The 24,129-nt window shown below is 44.1% G+C and overlaps 1 protein-coding gene across 2 annotated transcripts; it reads left to right on the top strand.

Moving 5' to 3' along the window:
- The first annotated feature begins 15 nt into the window (after positions 1-15).
- NUFIP1 (nuclear FMR1 interacting protein 1) lies at positions 16-22,957 on the top strand. 2 transcript variants are annotated; one of them, XM_079975291.1, is made up of 10 exons: positions 16-196; positions 4,659-4,728; positions 7,017-7,121; positions 7,890-7,952; positions 8,931-9,007; positions 11,824-11,916; positions 13,742-13,983; positions 15,849-15,983; positions 16,748-16,983; positions 21,127-22,957. In XM_079975291.1, the coding sequence occupies exons 2-10, from the start codon at positions 4,669-4,671 to the stop codon at positions 21,457-21,459; spliced, it is 1,344 nt and encodes a 447-aa protein (XP_079831417.1). In that variant the 5' UTR covers positions 16-196; positions 4,659-4,668; the 3' UTR covers positions 21,460-22,957. The 2 variants fall into 2 exon arrangements, with proteins under 2 accessions (XP_079831417.1, XP_079831416.1); XM_079975290.1 differs by having other exon boundaries at positions 4,637-4,728.
- Positions 22,958-24,129: the final 1,172 nt, after the last annotated feature.

Here is a 24,129-nt window from a genome sequence, read left to right as displayed (position 1 = left end):
TTTCCGGTGCGCCGCGCAGCTTCCTCCATGCTGCGCGCCGTTGGAGTTGCTGAGGCGATGGATGCGTCCGTGTGGCGGGTGCCGCCGCCGCCGCCGCCGCCTTTTCCTGACTGGGCCTCGCAAGGACACTGGCTTCCTTCCCCTCCTCCTCCTCCTCCTCCGGGGCCGTGGCCTCCTCCTTGGTCCCAGCCGCCAGGTGCGTCGCCTTCGGCCGGCCTCGCACGTGCGGAACTCGCCGCCTCGTGACGGCCCTGGTCCGCTCGGGGCCTTCTTGCGCCTGCCTTCGGGGCTGGGCCTTGCTTGTCGCGGCGCCCGAGTCCTCGGGGACCAAGGACCGGCAGGCCCCGCGCTCAGGGCTTCCCCGCCCGCCTCGTGGAAACTCCGCAGCGTAGCTCTATTGCGGAGCCCGAGTATAGAGCCGCAATAGGCATCGGATTCATTTCGTCCTTGGCAAATAGGAGAAGGGGGGGTTGGTGTGTGTCCCTCCCCCAGGGAGTATAGCATCTGGATCAAGGGAAGTGATGGTGCCACTGTATTCTGCTCTGGTCAGACCTCACCTGGAGTACTGTGTCCAGTTCTGGGCACCACAGTTCAAGAAGGACACTGACAAACTGGAACGTGTCCAGAGGAGGGCAACCAAAATGGTCAAAGGCCTGGAAACGATGCCTTATTATGGAACGGCTAAGGGAGCTGGGCATGTTTAGCCTGGAGAAGAGGAGGTTAAGGGGTGATATGATAGCCATGTTCAAATATATAAAAGGATGTCACATAGAGGAGGGAGAAAGGTTGTTTTCTGCTGCTCCAGAGAAGCGGACACGGAGCAATGGTTCCAAACTACAAGAAAGAAGATTCCACCTAAACATTAGGAAGAACTTCCTGACAGTAAGAGCTGTTCGACAGTGGAATTTGCTGCCAAGGAGTGTGGTGGAGTCTCCTTCTTTGGAGGTCTTTAAGCAGAGGCTTGACAACCATGTGTCAGGAGTGCTCTGATGGTGTTTCCTGCTTGGCAGGGGGTTGGACTCGATGGCCCTTGTGGTCTCTTCCAACTCTATGATTCTAGGGCCGGAATTAGGTTTGATGACGCCCTAAGCTACTGGAGGTAACAGGGCCCTTTATATGTACAGCTGTGCTTTATCAACAACAAATTGTCGCTAGTTTTTGTTGTTGTTGAATTTATGGACCTAAAGCCATTTCACATGTTGCCATGCAACCAGTCCATGCTGCATGTAGGCACCCTATATATTGTTGTTTAGTCGTGTCCGACTCTTCGTGACCCCATGGACCAGAGCATGCCAGGCACTCCTGTCTTCCACTGCCTCCCGCAGTTTGGTCAAACTCATGCTGGTAGCATCGAGAACACTGTCCAACCATCTCGTCCTCTGCCTTCCCCTTCTCCTTGTGCCCTCCCAACATTGTGCTTTCCCAACATCAGGGTCTTTTCCAGAGAGTCTTATCTTCTCCTGAGATGGCCAGAGTATTGGAGCCTCAGCTTCAGGATCTGTCCTTCCAGTGAGCACTCAGGGCTGATTTCCTTCAGAATGGAGAGGTTTGATCTTCTTGCAGTCCATGGGACTCTCAAGAGTCTCCTCCAGCACCATAATTCAAAAGCATCAGTTCTTCAGCGATCAGCCTTCTTTATGGTCCAGCTCTCACTTCCATACAGTGGTGCCCTGCAAGACGAATGCCTCGCAAGACGGAAAACCCGCTAGACGAAAGGGTTTTCCGTTTTGGAGGCGCTTCGCAAAACGAATTTCCCTATGGGCTTGCTTCGCAAGACGAAAATGTCTTGCGAGTTCCTGCGGGTTTTTTCCCCTCCCCCCTTTTTCTAAGCAGCTAAGCCGCTTATCAGCTGATCCACTAAGCTGAAAAGCCGCTAATAGCGCTAAACCGCTAAGCTGTCAATGGGCTTGCTTCGCAAGACGAAAAAACCGCTATACGAAGAGACTCACGGAACGGATTAATTTCGTCTTGCGAGGCACCACTGTACATCACTACTGGGAAAACCATAGCTTTAACTATACGGACCTTTGTTGGTAAGGAGATTTCTCTGCTTTTTAAGATGCTGAGCCCGAGTATGGAGCCGCAATATTATCGGATTCATTTCGTCCTTGGCAAATTGGAAATGGGTGGGTTGGTGTGTGTCCCTCCCCCAGGGCCGGAATTAGGTTTGGTGAGGCCCTAAGCTACCGGAGGTAATAGGGTCCTTTACATGTACAGCTGTGCTTTGTCAACAACAAATTGTCGCTGGGTTTTTTGTCGAATTTATGGACCTAATAGGTATTTAAAGCCATTTGCACATGTTGCCATGCAACCAGTCCACGCAGAATGTGGTGTTGTTGTTTAGTCGTGTCCGACTCTTCGTCACCCCATGGACCAGAGCACACCAGGCATGCAGAATGTAGGCACCCTATATATAGAAATGAGCAAACCAGTGAGATTTTAGGGAGCAGGTGGGGCCCATTACTTACAGCATAGGAGCCGAAACAACAGAAAACACTTATGTAGGTTTTATTTTATTTGTTTTTTATCTTATATTTTGGAAATGTACATCCAGTTTTTTCCCCTTTAAATTTTTTGGGGACTCCCAAGAGAGTGGGGCCCTAAGCTATAGGTTGTTTAGCTTATATGTAAATCTGTCACTGCCCTACTCCCACTTCTTTCTTCATCACCCCACCCCCTTATTTCAGATGTGAAGAAAAAGAATAGAAGGGTGTTTCAGCAAGGAGAGAGAGAGAGAGAGAGAGAAAGGCTAGCAGGCATGGCTAGTGTGAGAAGGGAATCGAGGAAGAGTTGGGGGTGTTGCTTTGCTGATGTTGTTTTTTGACACCTATATTTTCAAGTTTTCTTGGTTCCATTTGTGGGTACAGTGGTGCCCCGCAAGACGAATGCCTCGCAAGACGGAAAACTCGCTAGACGAAAGAGTTTTCCGTTTTTGAGGTGCTTCGCAAAATGAATTTCCTATGGGCTTGCTTTGCAAGACGAAAATGTCTTGCGAGTTCCTTCGGGTTTTCCCCCCCTTTCCCCCCCTTTTTCTAAGCCGCTTATCCGATAAGCCGCTAAAAGCCGCTAAACCGCTAATAGCACTAATCCGCTAAGCCGTCAATGGGCTTGCTTCGCAAGACGAAAAAAACGCTAGACGATGAGACTCACGGAATGGATTCTTTTCGTCTTGCGAGGCACCACTGTATTCCATTCTTGTTTATGTAATGAGCATTGGAAGGCTGCTTTGGAACGGTCTGGGACCTCCTCTCTCCCTACCCCCCCCCCCATTATTTAGGAGGAACTGCTCCTAGAATTATATTTCTACTGCCCCTCCCTCCCTCCCTCTTCTCACAGCCCCTCTTCCAAATAATCTACTTTTCCACCTCCATTCTAATGCAGAATAAAACCATTTCATTGAAACATTTAAATTAGCATCCATGTATAAAAAGCACAGTAAAGCCAAGCTCATTGGACAGGAGTTAGGAGTTAAAACAGCAATTTAAACAATTTGAAATCTGCAGGGCTGCTTTTCATTTTCTAATCTGATTGTACAGTTGACAGCTGTTTTGCGGGGGTTTAGTTCCTGGTCCCCACATGTCGGCGGAGCGCATATAAGTGCATCACACTCTGTTATGCAGTTTTCATTATATTTTTGGTTACCTGTGCGCACATGCATGATCACATGTCTTTTGAATGCTTATTAATCAGTCATTGCCTGTTTAAATTCTTCATACTTCATTTTCCAGTTAAATGAAACTCACCACATTGTTATACCATAAGTTTTCTGCCAGTGATGACCCCATGTTTCTCTTGGGGTGCCAGATGCTGGTGTGGGAAGTAATTATGGGGCTTGGTTTCAGATCCATGTGATCAGACTTTTCATATATTAGCACTGGAGCATAAAGCGCAGACATGCCAAATTAGCTTGCTGGTTTTATCACTTGGTCATAGCAGAAGAATAAAGGTAAAGGGACCCCTGACCATTAGGTCCAGTCGTGGCTGACTCTGGGGTTGTGGCGCTCATCTCGCTTTATAGGCCGAGGGAGCCGGCATACAGCTTCCGGGTCATGTGGTCAGCATGACTAAGCCGCTTCTGGCGAACCAGAGCAGCACACGGAAAACCGTTTACCTTCCCACCGGAGCGGTACCTATTTATCTACGTGCACTTTGACGTGCTTTCGAACTGCTAGGTTGGCAGGAGCAGGGACCGAGCAATGGGAGCTCACCCCGTTGCGGAGATTCGAACCGCCGACCTTCTGATCAGCAAGTCCTAGCTCCGTGGTTTAACCCACAGTGCCACCCACGTCCCTTGAGCAGAAGAATAACATTCAGCAAATGGCCTGGAATAGAAGAGTTCCCTAGGAAGAGGGGTTGTTCAGTCTGAGAACTGTAGCTCTGTGAGGGGCATGGGGAGTCTCCTAACAACTCTCAGCCCCTTTAACAAACTATTGTGACCATGATTCTTTTGGGGAAGCCATGATTGTTTTTAAAGTGGTATGATCCTGCTCTAAATGGGTAATGCAGATGGGACCCTAGTCTGGCAGTTTTAACTATTTAGTTGAGTTTATAAGTAATTTTACTTCATACACAAATTGCAGTGTCCTAATGGCTGATGCAAATAAATATCAGTAACTATTTTGATTTTTAATTAAAGGCAGAAATTTCCATTTTGGTAGAGAATGGCAAATGGAGCAAGCTGGAATGCCACGTGCTGGATCCTGTCAAGGCAGGAATGGCAAACAGAAGGTATTTAATTGTAAATTAGGGTTAATAAATTCTGATGTCAACCTTTATGCATATTTATTATTTCATATATTTATTATTTATTAAGTTTATATAGCGCTCTTCATCCGAAGATCACAGGGCAGCTTAGAGCATAAAAATACAAAATGAAAACACAAATTGCTTAATATGATAACAAAAGCAAACAAGAAGAAACAATAAACCCTGGTCCCACAAACACATTTAAAAGGCTGTAGATTGCTTAATGAGCCAGAGGCCTGATCATAGAGGATATGTAATGATGGCACAAGGTGAGCCTCCCTGGGAGCGTTCCATAAATGGGGAGCTAACACAGAAAAAGCCTGTTACAGATAGGTAGCCGTGTTGGTCTGCCATAGTCAAAACAAAAAAAATTCCTTCCAGTAGCACCTTAAAGACCAACTAAGTTAGTTCTTGGTATGAGCTTTCGTGTGCATGCACACTTCTTCAGATACACAGAAAAGGCCTGTTTTTGTGTTGCCACCCTCTGGACCTCTTGTGGAGGGGCCACGTGAAGAAGGGCTTCAGATGATGATTGTGTGGTGCAGGTCACTTCATATGAGGAGAGGATGTCTTTGAGTTATGGCTGTCCAGAGCCATATGAGACTTTGTAGGTAAAAGCCAACACTTTGAATGAGGCCCAGTAACTTACCGTATTTTTCGCTCTATTGGACGCAGTTTTTCCCCTCCAAAAATTGAGGGGAAATGTGTGTGCGTCCTATGGAGCGAATGCAGGCTTCTACCATAGCCGCGCGCAACCCCTCCGGCAGGGAGAGGCTGCACGGGGCTATGGATTCTTTAGCCCTGCGCAGCGTCTCCGGGCAAGGAGAGGCTGCACGGGGCTAAAGGGGAAGCCAAAACAGCGAGCGGGATCCATCCCGCTCGCTGCCTTGCCTTCTTCCATAGCTGCGCGCAACCCCTCTGGCAGGGAGAGGTGGTGTGCGGCCTGTACGCTGCTCTTTGGGGCTGGGGGGGAAAATATTTTTTTCCTTGATTTCTCCCCCTAAAAACTGGGTGCGCCCTATGGTCCGGTGCGCCCTATGGTGCGAAAAATACGGTAATAGGCAGCCTGTGTAGTTGGGCCAGGATTGGTTTTAACATGTCTGGACCACCTAGCCCTAGTGAGCAACCTGAACGCTGAATTCTGCACCACCTGAAGTTTCCAAACGGTCTTCAGAGGCAGCCCCTCGTTTAACCTGTCATTGTATTCTAACCTAGAGGTTACCAGAGCATAGAAAACAGAAGTTAGATGTATTCAGACATGACAATAAATCATGGCTTATTAGAGTAATTAGTTGCATCAGACCTTGGGCTCTTCCATCCCTTCTCTTCCTTTGGCATAACAATAAGGAGATTGCAATAAAAAATGGAAGTGAAAACTAAACTATAAAACAAACTATAGAAGTATAAAACAGCACAAAGTTACAACCATAAACAAGTGTGAAAACAATTTAAAACTTCCACAAAGCAATCCTAATTCTGTTTTTAAAAAGTCACATTGATAAATAGATAAAATAGTTCCGTTATAAATGCAGAACAGAAAATTCAAATGGAAAATGTAAGCTGAGCTTTTTAAATTTAAATAATATCAAACAGCTCCACTGCATTTTTGCATCTCTCCTGCTGTGTACCCTAGTGGTATATGTGGCAAACTTGCTTGCCACATAAAACACAAGTCAGTACTATTCAGTCCACAGCTAACCTGAAATTGGAATCTGGGACATTTAATGCTCCATTATTTCAGTCACGTCACAGTCATTCTTTTAGCTATAAAAGTTAAAATACTGTGAAACAGCACTTCATCCCAATTGTAAGCATTGTTCTGCAGTGGTTCCAGTCCTACTTGGACGATCATTTTCAGAGGGTAATGTTTGGGGCATGTTGTTCAGCCCCATGGGCCTTTCAATGTGGGGTTCCTTGTGGTTCAGTCTTATCCCCCCCCACTGTTTAACATCTACATGAAAACATTGAGTGGGAGTCTTCCAGAGTTCTGGAGTATGTTGTCAGCAAAATGTTAAAGACACACAGCTCTAGTTCCTCCAATGATAAGCCATGATTTATTGTCATGTCCGAATGCAGTGTCTGTGAGATTAAATGCAGTTTTTAGGTAGGCTCTGCAAATTGACCGGCTAGCAATTGGATCTGGCAGATTTAGCACCTGTATCTGATACAATATTTTGCATAAGTGGAATGGCTCCTGACAATTACTGTGTTGGTCAGGATAAATATAATTGTAAGTGATTATAGTTAATGTTTCCCTGCTCTGTTTGCAGAATAGGAAGCGAAAAGAACCAGTTTATACTTATTATTGTGATACATGTGATCGTGGCTTTAAAAACAAGGAGAAATATGAAGAACATGTCTCTCAGCACACGCAGGTATGTTTTAATAGTTGGGTAGATTTTTCTCTCTTTTGGTTGGCAATTAATTAATAGCATGATTTCTTGAGTTCATTAGTTACCTAGCTTAGCACTTCTTCAGTTACGCTGTCATGGGATCATGGAATACTGACATGGATTGTCTCATGCAGCTAGGATTGTCTCCCATCCAACTGCATGCAATGTCAAAATTTCCTAGGTGTAAATCATTCAAATTGTATAGGGCTGGGAATACCCCTGTCTGTAACCGTGGAAAGTGAAGACAATGCTAAACTAGTCAGTGGCCTGGCTCAATATAAAGCTGCTGTCTGTGTTCCTGAAAGGGTTTAAAGGTGGAAGGAACTTTCAGGTTTCTCTGAAATATACTAAAATTGTTCTAATACTCAGTTGCTAGTTATATGGTTGCAATGTATCATTTGAAAATCTAGAGGGAACACTAGGGTTCAGGTTATCCTAAAATAGTCAGAACTCAGAATAAATGTCTTCCTCTGTGTTGCATAGCCTTAATCAGGTCTAGGGTAAAGCAGCTGTGTCCCTCGCAGGGGCAATAAAGGCCCTTGGTGAAATAAGAAGCAATAGGCCAGTGGCATCACCAGCTAAGGAAGCAGATAAGGTAAAGGCAGAGGAAGAAAAATAAAAGTGAGAAGAGAACAAAAAGCAGGAGGTTCAGCCGCAACTGCAGCTTGTCATTATTGTTGATCCCTTTGCTAATTAGGCATGCAAACACAACCCAGTTCTAAAAGTGGTTGCTACTCTTCTTTCTTTCAGTGTACAGAAGATGGCTGCACTTTTAGTGCACATGAAAAATTGGTTCAGATTCACTGGAAAAATGTAGGTATTTCCCTAGTTCAGCTTGAAATCTGATTTTAAATGAATTGTAGAATTGTTGAACTGCAAGGAAAAGGAAACTACAGTGGTGCCTCGCAAGATGAAAAGAATCCGTTCCGCGAGTCTCTGCGTCTTGCGGTTTTTTCGTCTTGCGAAGCAAGCCCATTAGCGGATTAGCGCTATTAGGGGCTTAGCGGATTAGCGGATTAGCGCTATTAGCAGCTTAGGGGCTTAGCGGATCAGCTGATAAGCGGATTAGCGGATCAGCTGTTAAGCGGCTTAGCGGATCAGCTGATAAGCGGCTTAGCGGATCAGCTGATAAGCGGCTTAGCGGATCAGCTGATAAGCGGCTTAGCGGATCAGCTGATAAGCGGCTTAGCGGATTAGCTGATAAGCGGCTTAGCGGATCAGCTGATAAGCGGCTTAGCGGATCAGCTGACAAGCGGCTTAGCGGATCAGCTGATAAGCGGCTTAGCGGATCAGCTGATAAGCGGCTTAGCGGCTTAGAAAAAAGGGGGGGGAAGGGGAAAAACCCCGCAGGAACTCGCAAGACTCACGAAGCAAGCCCATAGGAAATTCGTTTTGCGAAGCACCTCCAAAACGGAAAACCCTTTTGTCTAGCGGGTTTTCCGTCTTGCGAGGCATTCGTCTTGCGGGGCACCACTGTACTCTTTTCCACTTTGAACTGTAAAACCAATGCTGCTTTGTTAAATTAGACAGTTGTGGTGAGGAGCAGGCCCTTTATGCCAATTGGAATGACCCTCCCATCTACAATTTTCACTCTGTTTAGCCCTTGGATCAGCTGGTTGGTCTTGTTTGTTCTTAATAATGCTGTTTTTCAGGGGTTGTGCTGTTGAATTTGGGATTATTTTCGTCACTGTTTGTTCCCTTTTTTCTGTTTAGTCTTCACTAAAAACATAGTTTTTAAAAGACTATTAACACCCGTAATTCACAATGTTTTTCCCCCTTCCCCCTCCATAGATGCATTCTCCTGGTGCCAAGCAAATCAAGTTAGATACTCCAGATGAAATTGCTAAATGGAGGGAGGATAGAAGAAAGTGAGTAGATGTTTAATTTCCATGGCTCCAGATGAGACTGAAAATGATTCCCCTCCCAAAACTTATTTACAACTTTCTCTTATTCCTCCCCTTCCCCTTCTTTGTCATGGCTGCTGATGAGCACTGCTCCGTTCTTCCATCTTAGTTTAGAACATACTATTGACTCCATCCATTTGACAGTGAGCTATAAAGCTCTGCAAGGCATAACAGAGCTGTGTTCCTTCCTCTCTTGGCTTGGTTGTGCAGGCACCTTTCGAGGTTAGGAATGGGAGGCCTGTGCCCACTCCTGTATTGCTGTCTACCTTTCCCAAATTTCTTGACTTCCTCAAGGGGCTCTCTTATAACCCGTGTGAATCCCTCCACACACATTTGCTATGTTTACAGTAGGACTGGCTCAAGCTCTCTCTATATTTTATTTCATAGCACAGATCCCAAAGTGATGTAGAATAATAAATTAAAAATTGTAGGAGCAAGGCTGGGAGTAAGCTGTTTGTTACCTCTATTTATTTGATCAGTGGATAATTTCCCAAAGGAAATAAAATATTTAAATATTAACTAATTAGAGAGGAACTGCATGGGCGTGCATGTGGGGTGGGGGGGACAGCTCCCACCTGAAAGGGAATGGTTATTGAAATGCCTGGTTGTCGCAGAGAGAGACAAATAAAGTGACTTGAAGGTGAGGCAGTAGGCAAATGTGATCAGTATTAAAAGTAGTGCTTTTTTTAGTGTTCTTGGGAATCTGAATGTATCAAGGGCATCGATGGAGATACTACCTGGTGAACCCACAGTGAGCTATTCCATTTCTGCCACGCAAAAACTTGCTAGTAAAGTGGCTTGCGTGCTCGTTTTTTGTGAAAACTCTTCGGGTATTAAAACAACGCCATCTTTATTGCCAAGTTCCCCACAATTCACACATCATGAATAGTTTTCAAGTTAGGAGTTTTGAGAACTCTATAGGCTCTTAACTAAGAGGCAGCCAATCAGTGTAGCTCAGATAACCAGAAAAAGGTAGGGAGCACCGACTGAATTGGCTGTTATAACTTCAGGTAGCAAAGGCAGCTAGAAAGGTGTGAATGGGTCACTAAGATCCCTTACTAGCATAACTCCTGAATCCAGTCTTGGGGAGCAAAGGGAGCAACCTCTTCCATTTACTCATTATTGCAGTCAGATTTCTATGGAGATACACTAGAGTGAAAAATAGTTTGGGGAAAACTCTTGGGTTCAGAAACCCAACAAGCAAGATGATAAGCTATGCAGAAGCAACCTATCCATACTATATCAGTTTAGGGTCAGAAAATTAGTGCAGAAATCAGCACACGGGTGGCACATACCCTGTTGAAAAGGTACTACATAATGATGAAATGCCGCAAAAATGCTAAAGAGAGTGTAGGGCAAGGGAAACTTTTTTTGCGATTTATAGTGTCCTGGTGTGCATTAATTCTGGCTGGATTTGCATGGAATTATTTCAGAAGCAAGGGATTGTACCAGAATATTGCTGTCCCTTGTGGATCCTAAACAAATTCCACCAGAAGAAAATTAGCTTCAAGGATGCTAGCAATAGTCTGTGGCTAAGCACAGGAAAGCAAGGGTGGGCTACTTCATACAGGACTGTGAAATATAGTGTAAGGTAAAGGACCCCTGACCATTAGGTCCAGTCATGACCGACTCAGGTTGCGGCGCTCATCTCGCTTTACTGGCCGAGGGAGCCGGCGTTTGTCCGCAGACAGCTTCCGGGTCATGTGGCCAGCATGACTAAGCCGCTTCTGGCGAACCAGAGCAGCACACAGAAACTCCATTTACCTTCCCGCCAGAGTGGTACCTATTTATCTACTTGCACTTTGACGTGCTTTCGAACTGCTAGGTTGGCAGGAGCAGGGACCGAGCAACGGGAGCTCACCCCGTTGCGGGGATTCGAACCGCCGACCTTCTGATAGGCAAGTCCTAGGCTCTGTGGTTTAACCCACAGCACCACCAAGTGTGGGCTACTCCATACAGGAATGTGAAATATAGTGTACCATAGGCATATAACTAGGAGACTAACAACAGAAGATAGTGTCATAAAAATTTGGTGTTCCTGTATATTTTTCATATGTTACAGGTCTCTGCAGGGAGAGCAGGTGCTGTGATTCTCCAGCAGTTTGACTTTCCCTTTTTAGCCAGCGGGGTATAAATAATAAAATTATCTTTATTATTATTACTTTGAGGCGCACTCCTTTGTCTTTCGAGATAGATACTGACAACCAAATTAAGGTGTGCAAGTGAATGGACCAGCAGTTATACCCAGAAATATTTGCTATATCGCATGTGATGCATGTGGTTTCCTACAAAGGGTTGAGAACAAGGAATGTCATTGTATTTATTGTAAAAAGAATTGCAGTAAAATTATATGCAAAATAACAACCGCAGAACAACTTATGATGCAGGTGCTACAAAACCACGCTCTGGCCACAGGCAGGGAGACAACCCAGGCCTTACAACAGTTGAAAACAGCAGCTAGCCAGCCCCAGCTTTCTCCAGGCAGAAGAAAGGGGGGGTCTGTGGCAGCAATAGCATATCTGTTGTGTGCTGGGGTCTTACGGATGTCAGGGCCTGGAGGAGTCTCACTCCCATTCTTCCGCTCCCTAGTTGATGGTCTAGGCTAGGAACACACCAGCCTTTAGCCATGGAAGACAAGTGGTTTGCCTGCCAGCCCACAGTGTTGAAAGCACTGGATCTTCCCAGCCACCAATTCTTGCTAGGAATGTTGCGATTAAGGCTTGCAAAACACTTCAGTGCCATAGATGTATTAATAAGACTTCATATGTACGTTGCTCTAGAAATTTTCCTACTTTGGCAAATATTGAAAAGAAGAAAGCATTGGAGGTGGAAAAGGAGCAAAGAGGAGGAATACTGAAAACACTTCAGTTTGGGTAAGTGTGTGTGTGTGTGTGTGTATCTATATATATCTATATACCGTATTTTTCGTCCTATAGGGCGCACCGGCCCATAGGACGCACCTCGTTTTTTGGGGGGGGAAATGAATTAAAAAAAATTATTTCCCCCCCCCCAGCTGCGGCTGCCGCCCCAAGCCTTCCACACACCTGCCCGAAGCACGGGGCACCCTCCGGAGGGCTCCGCGTGCTTCGGGCTGCAGGCTGCCGCCCCAAGCCTCTCGCGCTCGGCGGGACCTCCCGCCGGGCGCGCAAGGCTTGCAGACACTCGCCCGAAGCACGGGGAGCCCTCCGGAGGGCTCACAAGCCTTGCGGATAGCTTCTTGAAGCCTGGAGAGCGAGAGGGGTCGGTGCGCACCGATTCCTCTCGCTCTCCAGGCTTCAGCGAAAGCCTGCATTCGCCCCATAGGATGCAGACACATTTCCCCTTCATTTTTGGAGGGGAAAAAGTGCGTCCTATGGGGCGAAAAATACGTTATATCTATATATGTTGTTGGTACCATCAAAGATGGAGTCTTTCTCTTTCCTTATCATTTATTAAAGATTAATTCATTTTCTCTAATATGTTCAGATGAGATTTCCAGAAAGTCTGCACCCAGGAATTAGTCCAGTCCCAGCCTGGTACATACCTAATTATATTGAGCACTTTCAATCCATTCTCTGGTCTAGATGTGTGCAGTGACCAAGCTTGCCTGAGCGTGGGATTAGCCATCGCCACCGGCATTTGTGCAATTGCTAAGTTTTTACCAGCAGACCTATAAAATTAGGCTTCTACTGATTTTATTACAAGGCATAGCAGCTTATCTTTCCTTCCCTCCTCGTTCCTCAGCAGTTGTTAGTAGCAGCTCCCACATGCATGTCCCTCCAACCCTCTCCCATCGTTCTTCTGCAAATACAGCCTTCACGTTCCAGTCACTTGCTCAGCCCTTCTGACACACATTTCAATTTTCATTCTACAACCTCTCTGACAGTATGGTAGCCATCTTCAAATACCTGAAGGGCTGTCCCATGGAAGATGGAGCAAGCTTGTTCTCTGCTGCTCTAGAGCATGGCTAGGCAAACTCAGGCCCGGGGGCCGGATTCGGCCAAATCGCCTCCTAAATCTGGCCGGTCCAGGAATCGGCGTGTTTTTACATGAGTAGAATGTGCACTTTTATTTAAAATGCATCTCTGGGTTATTTGTGGGGCCTGCCTGGTGTTTTTACATGAGTAGAATGTGTCCTTTTATTTAAAATGCATCTCTGGGTTATTTGTGGGGCCTGCCTGGTGTTTTGACATGAGTAGAATGTGCATTTTTATTAAAAATGCATCTCTGGGTTATGTGCGGGGCATAGAAATTCGTTCATTTTTTCTTTTTCAAAATATAGTACAGCCCCCTCACAAGATCTGAGGGGCAGTGGACTGGCCCACAGCTGAAAAAGGTTGCTGACCCCTGCTCTAGAGAGTGGGAACTGAACCAATAGATCCAAATTGCAAGAAAGAGATCCAGGGATGAAGGGTGGTGCATAAATAAATAAGAAAAAGAGATTTCACCTAAATTTTAGGAAGAATCGTCTGACAGTAAAAGCTGTTTGACAGTGGAATGGATTTCCTCAGAAGCTGTTGGCCTTTCCTTCCTTGAAGGTTTTTTTACACAGGATGGATGGTCGTCTTCCCAAACTTTTGATACCTAGGTAATGCTGAGGTATAAATGAATGATTTGGGAATCAGCCGTATATAAGAATATATGTGGGGAGCAGCATCTGTGTCATGGCTGAGACAGGAAATGACCTGGAACAAACATTTATGCATTTTTCTCTCCCAGCAAGATGAAAGGAATGTGGAAACCTCCTCAAGCTGTGGCTTCTAGGCAACGAGGAAAAGTAAGAAGGCAGACAAATGGCTGCTGGAACAAATCTAATCATCCCTTGAAGGCTCTCGCTGCAGCTGTGACTGGTCCAAATAACCATGGAACTGAGAAGGAAATTGGAAAAGAGCTTTCTGGAGAAGCAGATGCCTCTATGAGAGATGTAGATCCCCTGAGCATTCTGGCCAGAAACGATCCTGGTGAGGCCTTCCCCTGAGTTCTGTTTCTTCACATAATTAAATGTTCAACAGAAAGCAGTAAGAGAACTGCCCTTAGACAAATGTGGGCGAGTGGGTTGTGGAGGTAGAAGTGACTCCACGCTCCCCCAAAACCTGCCAAGTGAATACCGTATTTTTTGCTCTATAAGACTCACTTTTTCCTTCCTAAAAAGTAAGGGGAAATGTGTGTGCGTCTTATGGAGTGAATGCAGGCTGCGCAGCTATCCCAGAAGCCAGAACAGCAAGAGGGATTGCTGCTTTCACTGTGCAGCGATCCCTCTTGCTGTTCCGGCTTCTGAGATTGAGATTTTTTTTTTTCTTGTTTTCCTCCTCCAAAAATTAGGTGCGTCTTGTGGTCTGGTGCGTCTTACAGAGCGAAAAATACGGTAACTTGTTTTTGTTGAGGGGCTTCACTAAGCAGAAGTCAAGCCCAGTTTCCCTCAGCCAGCATAAGGTCCCTGCTGCCCTCCTCAGGATTGGAATTGGTCAAATTGGTTGGAATTGGTCAAATTAGTGAGTTGGCCCTGGTGCCTCTGATGATCATGGAGAGATAAATAAGGTTTATTTACATACCCCCCTTTTTGCAATAACTGCACTCAGTGGGTTTACCCAATCCACTGGTTCCCCAAAACTGCTCTGAGCAGGATTCTGGAGCAGTTGCCACCACTTGTGAAGTTTTTAGGGTTGATATTAGCCTCCTTCAACTTGCCAGTTACCTGGCCACTAGCCAGGAGGATCCTGAAGAGGTTTTTAGTAGGTTCTGTTTTATCTGCTCATCTAAAGCACACAGGAAGAAGAGGGGGCCATGCAGGCCCCATAAAGGAGGCTAGACTGGTTCATCGCTGACTCTGGATGCAGGAAAGGCCTAACTTTGGCAGAGACCCTTAGAGGTGGCTTCATGGGCCAGATTGGGGCCTCAGATTTGCATCTGGTTGCTCATTGCAAATCACTTTTGTTGTTGGCTTTTCTGTCTCCAGTACTGAGCTTAAAGCTGAAGTATTTTGGGCCATAGCCCATTCTGCTATGTCTTCCTTCAGGTAAATAGTCCAAGTTCTCTATGGGATGCCACTTCCAGAGAGCTTCTCATCTGTTTACATGGATACCACCTACGGGGAAAAAAGGAATCTCTTTTGGTGTTGTGTAATTGTTCAAATATTTTTGTCTCACAATTGAAGAAGAGGTGTATTTTACCTTTTAGGTACTCTTTATCAGAGTGTGATTTATTGCTGGAAAAAACTAGGCACCGTATTTTTCGCTCTATAAGACGCACCAGACCACAAGACGCACCTAGTTTTTGGGAAGGAAAACAAGAAAAAAAATATTCTGAATCTCAGAAGCCAGAACAGCAAGAGGGATCGCTGCGCAGTGAAAGCAGCAATCCCTCTTGCTGTTCTGGCTTCTGGGATAGCTGCGCAGCCTGCATTCACTCCATAAGACGCACACACATTTCCCCTTACTTTTTAGGAGGGAAAAAGTGAGTCTTATAGAGCAAAAAGTATGGTATATATGAGGGGCTGACAGCACACAAGTTTGCTCATCCCCAGCACTACTGAAAACTTCTGCAGCCAAGACTATGCAGAGCATTACAGTCAGTAATCGGCTTGTATTGAATAAATGTATTTAATTTGCATGTTTAATTTAGAATTGGCTGTATCCTGTATCAAGTTATTCAGAACCCTTTATTGTTGCAGTGTGGATGGGTACACATCTGTGAATAGGGCAGAAAGTTTCTGTGGTGGATGTGAGGGAGTAGCTATACGGGGCACAGAGGGTCAGTTTGGTGAAGCCTGGAGCTGGTTGTAGGCCCTGCTGACCGATAATGATGTGATTTTTCTGCCTCCTTCCAGATTCAGACAAAGAGGGGTGCACTGAAAAAAATGCAGCTTTGGCGATGACTGTTGTTCCAAAGCAGGTGACTTCGGCTCTGAGCTCACTAGTGGCCAACTATGGCAGCATGTCGGAAAGTGAGAGTGAACAAGAAGGTAAGATGTTTAATTTAAGCTAAGCTGAACTATGTATATACAGTTAGCAGTAAAGGTGCAGTTATGGAATATGTGGCTCGTTAGTGATGCCCTGCTACTTATAGGGCTGGTAGGTGACTAAATGAACAGAGGCTATTGCATTAATGCTCTAAATCAGGGTTTCCCAAACTTGGGTCTCCAGCTGATTTTGGACCACAACTCCCTAGCTAGCAGGACCAGTGGTCGAGGATTATGGGGGTTGTATTCCAAAAGCAGCTGGAGACCCAAGTTTGGGAAACCCTTTTCTAAATCATAATTGTGTTTTGGTTTAAGTGATACAGACATACTATTTGTGCACAGTGCTCTTAACATTCCGTATCATTTCTTAAGTAATTTCAGTTTGAATCTGTCTTGTGCAGTAATCAGTTGCCTGACCCAATCAGTGCTTTCAGCACTACAGTTGTGCCTCGCAAGACGAAAAGAATCCGTTCCGCGAGTCTCTTTGTCTAGCGGTTTTTTCGTCTTGCGAAGCAAGCCCATTGACGGATTAGCGGTTTAGCGGCTAAGCGGATAAGCGGCTTAGAAAAGGGGGGGGGGAGAAAAAAAAACCCGCAGGAACTCGCAGGACATTTTCGTCTTGCGAAGCAAGCCCATAGGAAATTTGTTTTGCGAAGCACCTCCAAAATGGAAAACTCTTTTGTCTAGCGAGTTTTCCGTCTTGCGAGGCATTCGTCTTGCGGGGCACCACTGTCCTTATTTTACCGCTTGTTCTTTTTTAAAAATAGAACCAATCAAGACCACATCAAAAGTGTTTCATGAAAACAAGACATCTCTCAGAAATGTCCCTCCATCTTCAAGCATCTCCCAGAGCTTTAAAGACACAGGCCATAAAGAAGCTGCTAATTATGTAGACGCAGCATCGGGGAGGCCGGATTCACATGCAGTACATTCCAGGAGTCTGAACAGACAGAGGAAATCACTTTCTGAATTACCACGCCGTCATCCAACTCTGCTGGAAATGGTAAACTGCCCTTCCAGTATTTTCTGCTTGGTAAATAGAATATTGTGGGTTCATGATTGTAGGCTGGTGCTTGCAAGAGGTTAGGTAGCCTTGTCAGGTACTGCAGGCTTAGACAAGGCAAAATAAAGTGCTGCTTGATCACCTGCTGTGTTTGTTCCAAAACAGTGAAGAAGATATGCATGGAGATCTTCTCTTCTGCTGGCAATGCCAAACAAGATTCCCAATACCTTCTATCCATCATATCCTAAATCCATCTAAACTTAATATGTGAGAAAAAATTGGCTTGCCATTAAATGAGAAGTGCAGTTAGGCTATCTAAGAGATGGAATAAGACAATTGAATTAATACTGGAGGAAGAAGCAGACAGGTCACTGGGTTAATCTATTGCATCAAAAACAAAGAGTCCTGTAACCCTTTAAAGACAAATAACTAAAAACATCAGTTTGTTAAAATATTTACTGCTTTAAGCATAGATTCATCATTTGTAGGGTCCTTGAATGTGAGGACATGGGTATATTTCTTCCCATTGTGTTCTCTGTCAGTTGCAACCATGTGTCCATAGTGAGTTCCCTACTAATTCTGGCCACACAGTTTATCCCCTTCAGTTAAGCTTTAGCTGACCAAAGCCATCTCCACTTGTTACAGGAGAGTGAGAAAACAAAGGTCTGAGTTGGTAACTGTCAGATTCAATAGTAGTTGGTGAATGTTCTTTCATTGTGAAATTATGTTCTTTTAATTTAAGATTTTATTGACTTATACAAAAAAAAGTACAATTAGGGGATGTATATCAAAGAATATTTGTTTTGTCATATTATAGCACTCAATTACTATTAACAGTTGAATGAGATCAATAGAGTATTATTTTTTTTCTAAATCAGTTATGAGGTCCACATTTCATTCATTGTTACAGGCAAAGAACTTTGCAAATCATTTGCAGTAACATCAGGGATAAATTCCTGGTGTAGGAATGTTCTGGGTTATGTGTTATTTTCTCAGTGCTCCAGATTCCACGTATTGTACCTAAAAGGAAATTGTAAATCATAATTGCAGCATCATTTGAATAGCAGTCTCAATAATCCTAGCCATCTCCTAATATACCTCAGTCCAAAAATTTTGAACAAATGGACACTCCTGCCATAAATGGATGTATGTCACCCTGGCACCAAATCTGTGCCAGCAATCAAATGCCAACCCTGAAGTCATGTGAGATAATTGTACTGGTGTGCAGTGTTGCCTGTGTAATATCTTCACATAGGTAAACACCAGTTTGTATGGTTTAGATAGAAGACATAAGTTTTTCCATTAGTTTCATTCATATCAATGCCTATATCACGCTCCCATAGAGTTTTAAGGCCTGCAAGAACTCAATTATATCATTGTGGTATTATCTGAATACTGGTTTCTGTATTTCAGAAAGGTTCAGCAGTTGGCTTCAATAATAAAAAGTTATATACTAATTAAGCAGGGTAAACCAAAAAAGAAAACACTGAAGCTGATAGCATCTCTCTCCTTTTCTGTACACCCTGTGTCCAATGCTTGAGCACCGCACCTCTTTTTCTGTGAGCAGGATTGCCTTCTCAGTGTTTTTTTTCTGCTCAGTGTTTTTCTTTGGTTTCTTCGCAGTGTTTTTATTGGTTTGTACAGGGTGGGGTGTATTCTGAGCATTGGCAGTTTTTATTCTATGTATTTATTGCATCTATATTTCACCTTTTCCTCCAAGATGCTCAAAGGGGTGCACATGGTTATCCAATTCCCTGTTTTATTCTCACAACAACCTCACAACAGCGAGGTAGATTAGGCTAAGAGATGGTGACTGACCCAGGATCACCCAGTGAACTTCATGGTTGGGTAGGGATTAGAACTCTGGTCTTCCAGGTCATAATCCAGCACTCTAACCACTTCCATCGGGGTAGGCAACCTCAGGCCCGGGGGCCGGATGCGGCCCAAAGGCCTTCTCAGTCCGGCTTGCGGACGGTCCGGGAATCAGCGTGTTTTTACATGAGTAGAATGTGTCATTTTATTTAAAATGCATCTCTGGGTTATTTGTGGGGTATAGGAATTGGTTCATTTTTTTTTTTCAAAAATATAGTCCGGCCCCCCCACAAGGTCTGAGGGACAGAAAATGGTTGCTGACCCCTGGACTACACCATACCTCATATTACACGGTGCCCATCACATTTCCTTAGCTTTCATGTGTACCTCTGAGTGGGATGGAGGTGGCGCTGTGGTCTAAACCACTGAGCTTCTTGGGCTTGCCGGTCAGAAGGTCAGAGGTTCGAATCCCCATAATTGGGTGAGCTCCCGTTGCTCTGTCCTAGCAGTTCAAAAGCATACCAGTTCAAGTAGATAAATAGGTAACGCTGTGGTGGGAAGGTAAACAGTGTTTCCATGCGCTCTGGTTTCAGTCACGGTGTTCCGTTGCGCCAGAAGCAGTTTAGTCCTACTGGCCACATGACCCGGAAAGCTGTCTGTGGACAAATGTTGCCTCCCCCAGCCTGAAAGCAAGATGAGCGCCACAACCCCATAGTCGCCTTTGACTAGACTTAACCATCCAGGAGTCCTTTACCTTTATCTCTGAGCCCAAAAGGTTTGGGGGGCCCTTACATATCCTAAAATAGAAAGATGTCTTCTATGGCTGAGATGGTTCAATTGGTAGAGCATAAGACTCTTAAGCTCAAGGTCATGGGTTCAAGCACATTGGGAAAAGATTCCTGCATTGCAGGGGATTTGACTAGATGATCCCTGTGGTCCCGTTCAGCTCTGCAATTACCGTAGATTATATCCATTTTTATAAGTTTACTTGTTTGGGCTAAGGAAAACCAGCTATAGGGCCTGTTTCAGTGTCTGGAAACTGCCTAAAGTGGCTGCAGAAGTGAGAATATTTTCCACGTTAGTCATTCCCCACTTTCCGTTTGGGCCTTTCAGTGGCTGCAAAGCAAATAAATATTTTATTTTTATTTTTTTTAAAGTAATTTTTATTGGGTTTTCACATTTTTTAAAAAACACACAGATCAAAACAAAAACAAAACATGTATAATTTCATAACCTTACTTTCTTAACCCCACTCCCTGACTTCCCCCCACCCCCCCTTCATACATCCCAAATCCAATAATTAGCTCAGCAGGTTCTTATCTCTCTTCTTTAACATATTATTGTTGTTTTTAAAATTAATTCTTATTACTTGGCCAAATTTTACTTATCCAGTTTTCTTATAAATATTAAGTCCTTTTCTAAGGTCGACCCAAATTCCCTTCCACGAATTTCCCCCTTTTTATATTAAATGTAGGTCATAATAGCCAAACACAAAAGTAATAAAAGTTTTAAAATTCTGTTCTCCCCTCCCTCCCTACCCCGGTTTCTGTCCCTTCCCAAATAAGTGTCCACAAAACAGTTCTTAGCCTGGATTCCTCACATCAGAGGCCTTCAAGTCTCTGTCAGTCTCTCTCTGCCGGTTGGTAGCCCTCTTTGTTGGTCCTCAGTTCTCGAAGGAGCTCCAAATTCCATTCTACTCACGGGTTATTTCAAGTCCAAATTTCAGGGGAAAAAGTCAGCGCTCTCCGGCCATGGCTCGCGGCTTCGCTCCACTGCAGTAGCGGTCTACTCACAGCACCACGCCACTCTCCATACCCTCTCCGTAGCCTTTAAAAAGGCTCTTCGTGGGTCGGGGGGGGGCGCTTGAGGTGCCCACCGAGTCACCAAGTCCGCAGGCTTCGCAAATAAATATTTTAAATAAATATGTGTCCCTCTTCATGGGGGTGACTTCCTTAGGAGGATGCTATCTTACTGGGATGGTTCTTGAGCTCCAAAGTCATTCCATGGTTCTCCTTACACGGGCATTAGTTTTATAATATTTTTGCAAGCAGGCACATTATTTCTCTAGTTCATCACAGTTTCATAGTTGAGTCTCAAGCCCCACAATAAATTGGGGGGGGGGGCATCCGATCAGAGTGATTAATCCGTAGTTCCATTTTTTATAAAATGTCTGAGGTATATATTTCTGCCTGGTTTTTAGCAGAGACAAGAAACCAAATATATATTGGAAACCCATTTGCTGATTACTCCATAATTGTATCGCTGTGTAAGCAGTTCTGTTTGCATAGAATGTTTGTAGGAATATGCCTCATTCTGTCTTTCTCCTTCTAGCTATTAGCAAAGGACATACGGCATGAAAGGAATGTGATTCTGCAGTGCATTCGCTATATTCTCCAAAATGATATCTTTGGACTGTACTCACAGACTCATTCGAGAGCATGCATGGAGACTGGACAGACTTCTCAAGATACGAAAGGCAGGCAAACTGAATCTAACAGCTCTCATAGTTTTGACAATAAATTAGCAGAGCAGAATGAATTACTTGTAGGTCAAAGTAAGGAGGCATCTGTATCCTGCACAGCACAAACTTACGCTGTTGATGAGGAGATTTGGGAAACCACAGAAATACACTGTAAAGAAAACGAACTTGATAGTTCTACATAACCAGACCTATTTTGGGATTCTTTCTGAAAGTCAGCAAATTATATAGGAGCTCAAAATATTTTGACAGAACTAAATCAGCCCTTCTAATGTAAACCTGCATCGACATCCATATCCTGTTACTATTTTGATTTTGTAGATTTTTTCCCCTTGAGGGTTTTATTTTTATGCCTGAGGAGTTTAAATGGACATTAACCACATTAAATCAATATTCATGTGATTTCTATTATAGACATGACAGCAGCATTCATTGTTGTTGCCCTATGGTCTCAGGCACTTTTCTCCCTCCCCAAAGTGTAACAGCCGTGGAGACAGATTGTAGGAAGGGAAGGCAGAAAGAGGGTTTGGCTTTCCTCCCCTCTGTGCTCTTTCGATGTTAATATTAGACATGCCCCCATCTCATCCTCCCATTTTATACATGAATGGGATACTCATGAAATGTGGCTGCTGCCACTATTGCGCCCAATGTGACCACTAGAGTATCTTAATTTCTGAAGTATCAGAAAGATGGAACATTAAAAATTAGCCTTGCAAATATTTATCCAATCTTAACACTAGTTTTGTTGTCTTGGGCAGCAGGCTGAAGGACACGTTATCTCCCTACCTGCCTCTGACCAACTTGGATTGTTTTATTTTTATTACGGTTGTCCCCAGCAATGTGGTACAATTTGAAAAAGCTTTATATTTTTAATTATTAGTGGAGCAATATGAACCAAGTTGCTTGGATTAAAAGTATGTTTTTTACAAAAATATGTACTGTATTCCTTCCCACACTCCCACTTTTGTCCTGCAAATGTAATACATTCTTAATAAACAGTTGGTGCATAAATTGATCACTTGGTATTGGAAAAGCAGACACTTTATATTTGATTTTAAATAATACATTGAAATTGTGTGCAGTTGCAGTGACTCACTGTCTATTTGCCCTAGTTTGATTTGGAAATTTGGTTTTCAGTCTGGTTAAGGCAGTCCATGATACAGTAGAGCCACTACGAGGCGTTGGGATGGCATAGTGAAAAACGCTGGATTATTTTTGACATGTGAATTAATGTGGAAGAAAGGTGTACTCTCAAAAAAAAGTGGAAGTAATTCTCCATTGCACTGCAAAATTAGTCTAAAAGTAGCAGGAATAAACTTAGAAATTGTGCACATTTCCACTGCATTTCTTTAAAATCTTTATCCAGATGGTTCATTGTCAGCAGTGCTACAGGAACCAAGAGGATCAAAAATTAAGAAGACTAGCAGGCCAAAGGTCTGCTGAAATAAAATGACTAGCCCACAAACATGCATTTCTCATTCACACACACTCATGGGTGCCAAAAAGATTTTCTGGCCCCAGCGCACTGTTTATGAATTTGACCTCCTGACACACAAAGAAAAGATCTGTAGAAAAGTTACATATGTTTTGTGGCATATGCATATTTGTGTCCAGGTGGGAATGGAGGGTGCAAAAATAAATCAGGGACTGCACATGTAATAAAATGTCTGCAGACAATGTGAACCAGTGAAGTTTTTTGCATGATTGAATTTACATACTAGAAAAGGCTTAACCTGTTGAATTTCTACCATATAGCTGTTAAAGAGACAAGAACCCAGTTTCCCCCCAATACCAACACTAAACCAAAGCCTAGGCTACTGCCCTGTGTACCCACTTACCTGGGAGTAAGCCCTATTAAATACAAAGAAACGTATGAGTAGACATGTATACCATGGTACTAAAAGGTACAATGAATTTTAAACGAGTTGCTTTAGGTCCTGCACAGCAGATTTGCTCAAGCCTCTTGGAAAGTTTTCACAATTTGCATTTAGCATCCACCCACATTTATTGTGGAATAGTGTTTGAAGAAAATAACTGATCTCAAATGAACCCACCACAAGAAAAATGCATCCTGGTTGCTGGGGGAAAGGGGAAATCTACAGAGATTAGGTCTGGCAACAGGAAATGTGCATTAAAGGAAAAAGGAAAACACCAGCTCTTTAGGACCCCAGGGCTTCCAGTGGTCTGGAATCCAAGAACTCTAATCTGTCACAGTTACGACTTCATTCACTGGCTGGTGGGAGCAACCAGGCTGGTTCATTTCACAGAAATCACATGGAAGGCTACCTGCACATTTTGCTTCATAATGTTCTTCCTAGAAGAGCTCAAGACTTTAAAGGATTTTTTTAACGAAATCTCAAGTCTTGGACCCTGCCTGGTGATAGAGTTCTTCCTATTATGTTTGACATCATGGTTGGAGTCACAGTACTGTACTCACTGATTTCCAGCTATATACAGGATAATAAGGCTAGGTGCAAAATTGTTCCCACATCCACCTATTGTGCCAGGGTCAAGCTTGTTTCAGCCAAGCAGAATTCACAATTAAGATGTAATACAAAATTCTGCTTTTGTTAAACCAGGAAGTTTTCTTCTTGCGGCCATGTCAGAGGGGATGGAAAACACACTAGTCCAAGAACCTGGCTCATCCATGGTTTAAAGCATTATATCCTCACTAGGGTTGGCCTACCCCGAAGTCATGAGTTTCCACACCCAGAGTTTATTGACAAACCATGTGATTTTATGGCCACTGGTCCCATCACCTCCTGGCAAATAGAAGGGGAAGAAATGGAGGCAGTGAGAGATTTTACTTTCTTGGGCTCCATGATCACTGCAGATGGTGACAGCAGCCACGAAAT

Source organism: Podarcis cretensis (assembly GCF_951804945.1).
Source record: "Podarcis cretensis genome assembly, chromosome: 5".
NCBI lineage: Eukaryota > Metazoa > Chordata > Lepidosauria > Squamata > Lacertidae > Podarcis > Podarcis cretensis.
Note: the sequence above shows the minus strand (reverse complement) of the source record. Positions and strands in the feature narration are given on the sequence as shown.

What these genes read in the sequence shown, in the direction of transcription:
- NUFIP1 (XM_079975290.1), top strand. Translation starts at nt 28, where the DNA reads ATGCTGCGCGCCGTTGGAGTTGCTGAGGCGATGGATGCGTCCGTGTGG. An exon ending in TTCAGATTCACTGGAAAAAT is followed by an intron (nt 7,953 to 8,930) that starts GTAGGTATTTCC and finishes CCCCCTCCATAG; the next exon opens with ATGCATTCTCCTGGTGCCAA. An exon ending in TCTGGCCAGAAACGATCCTG is followed by an intron (nt 13,984 to 15,848) that starts GTGAGGCCTTCC and finishes GCCTCCTTCCAG; the next exon opens with ATTCAGACAAAGAGGGGTGC.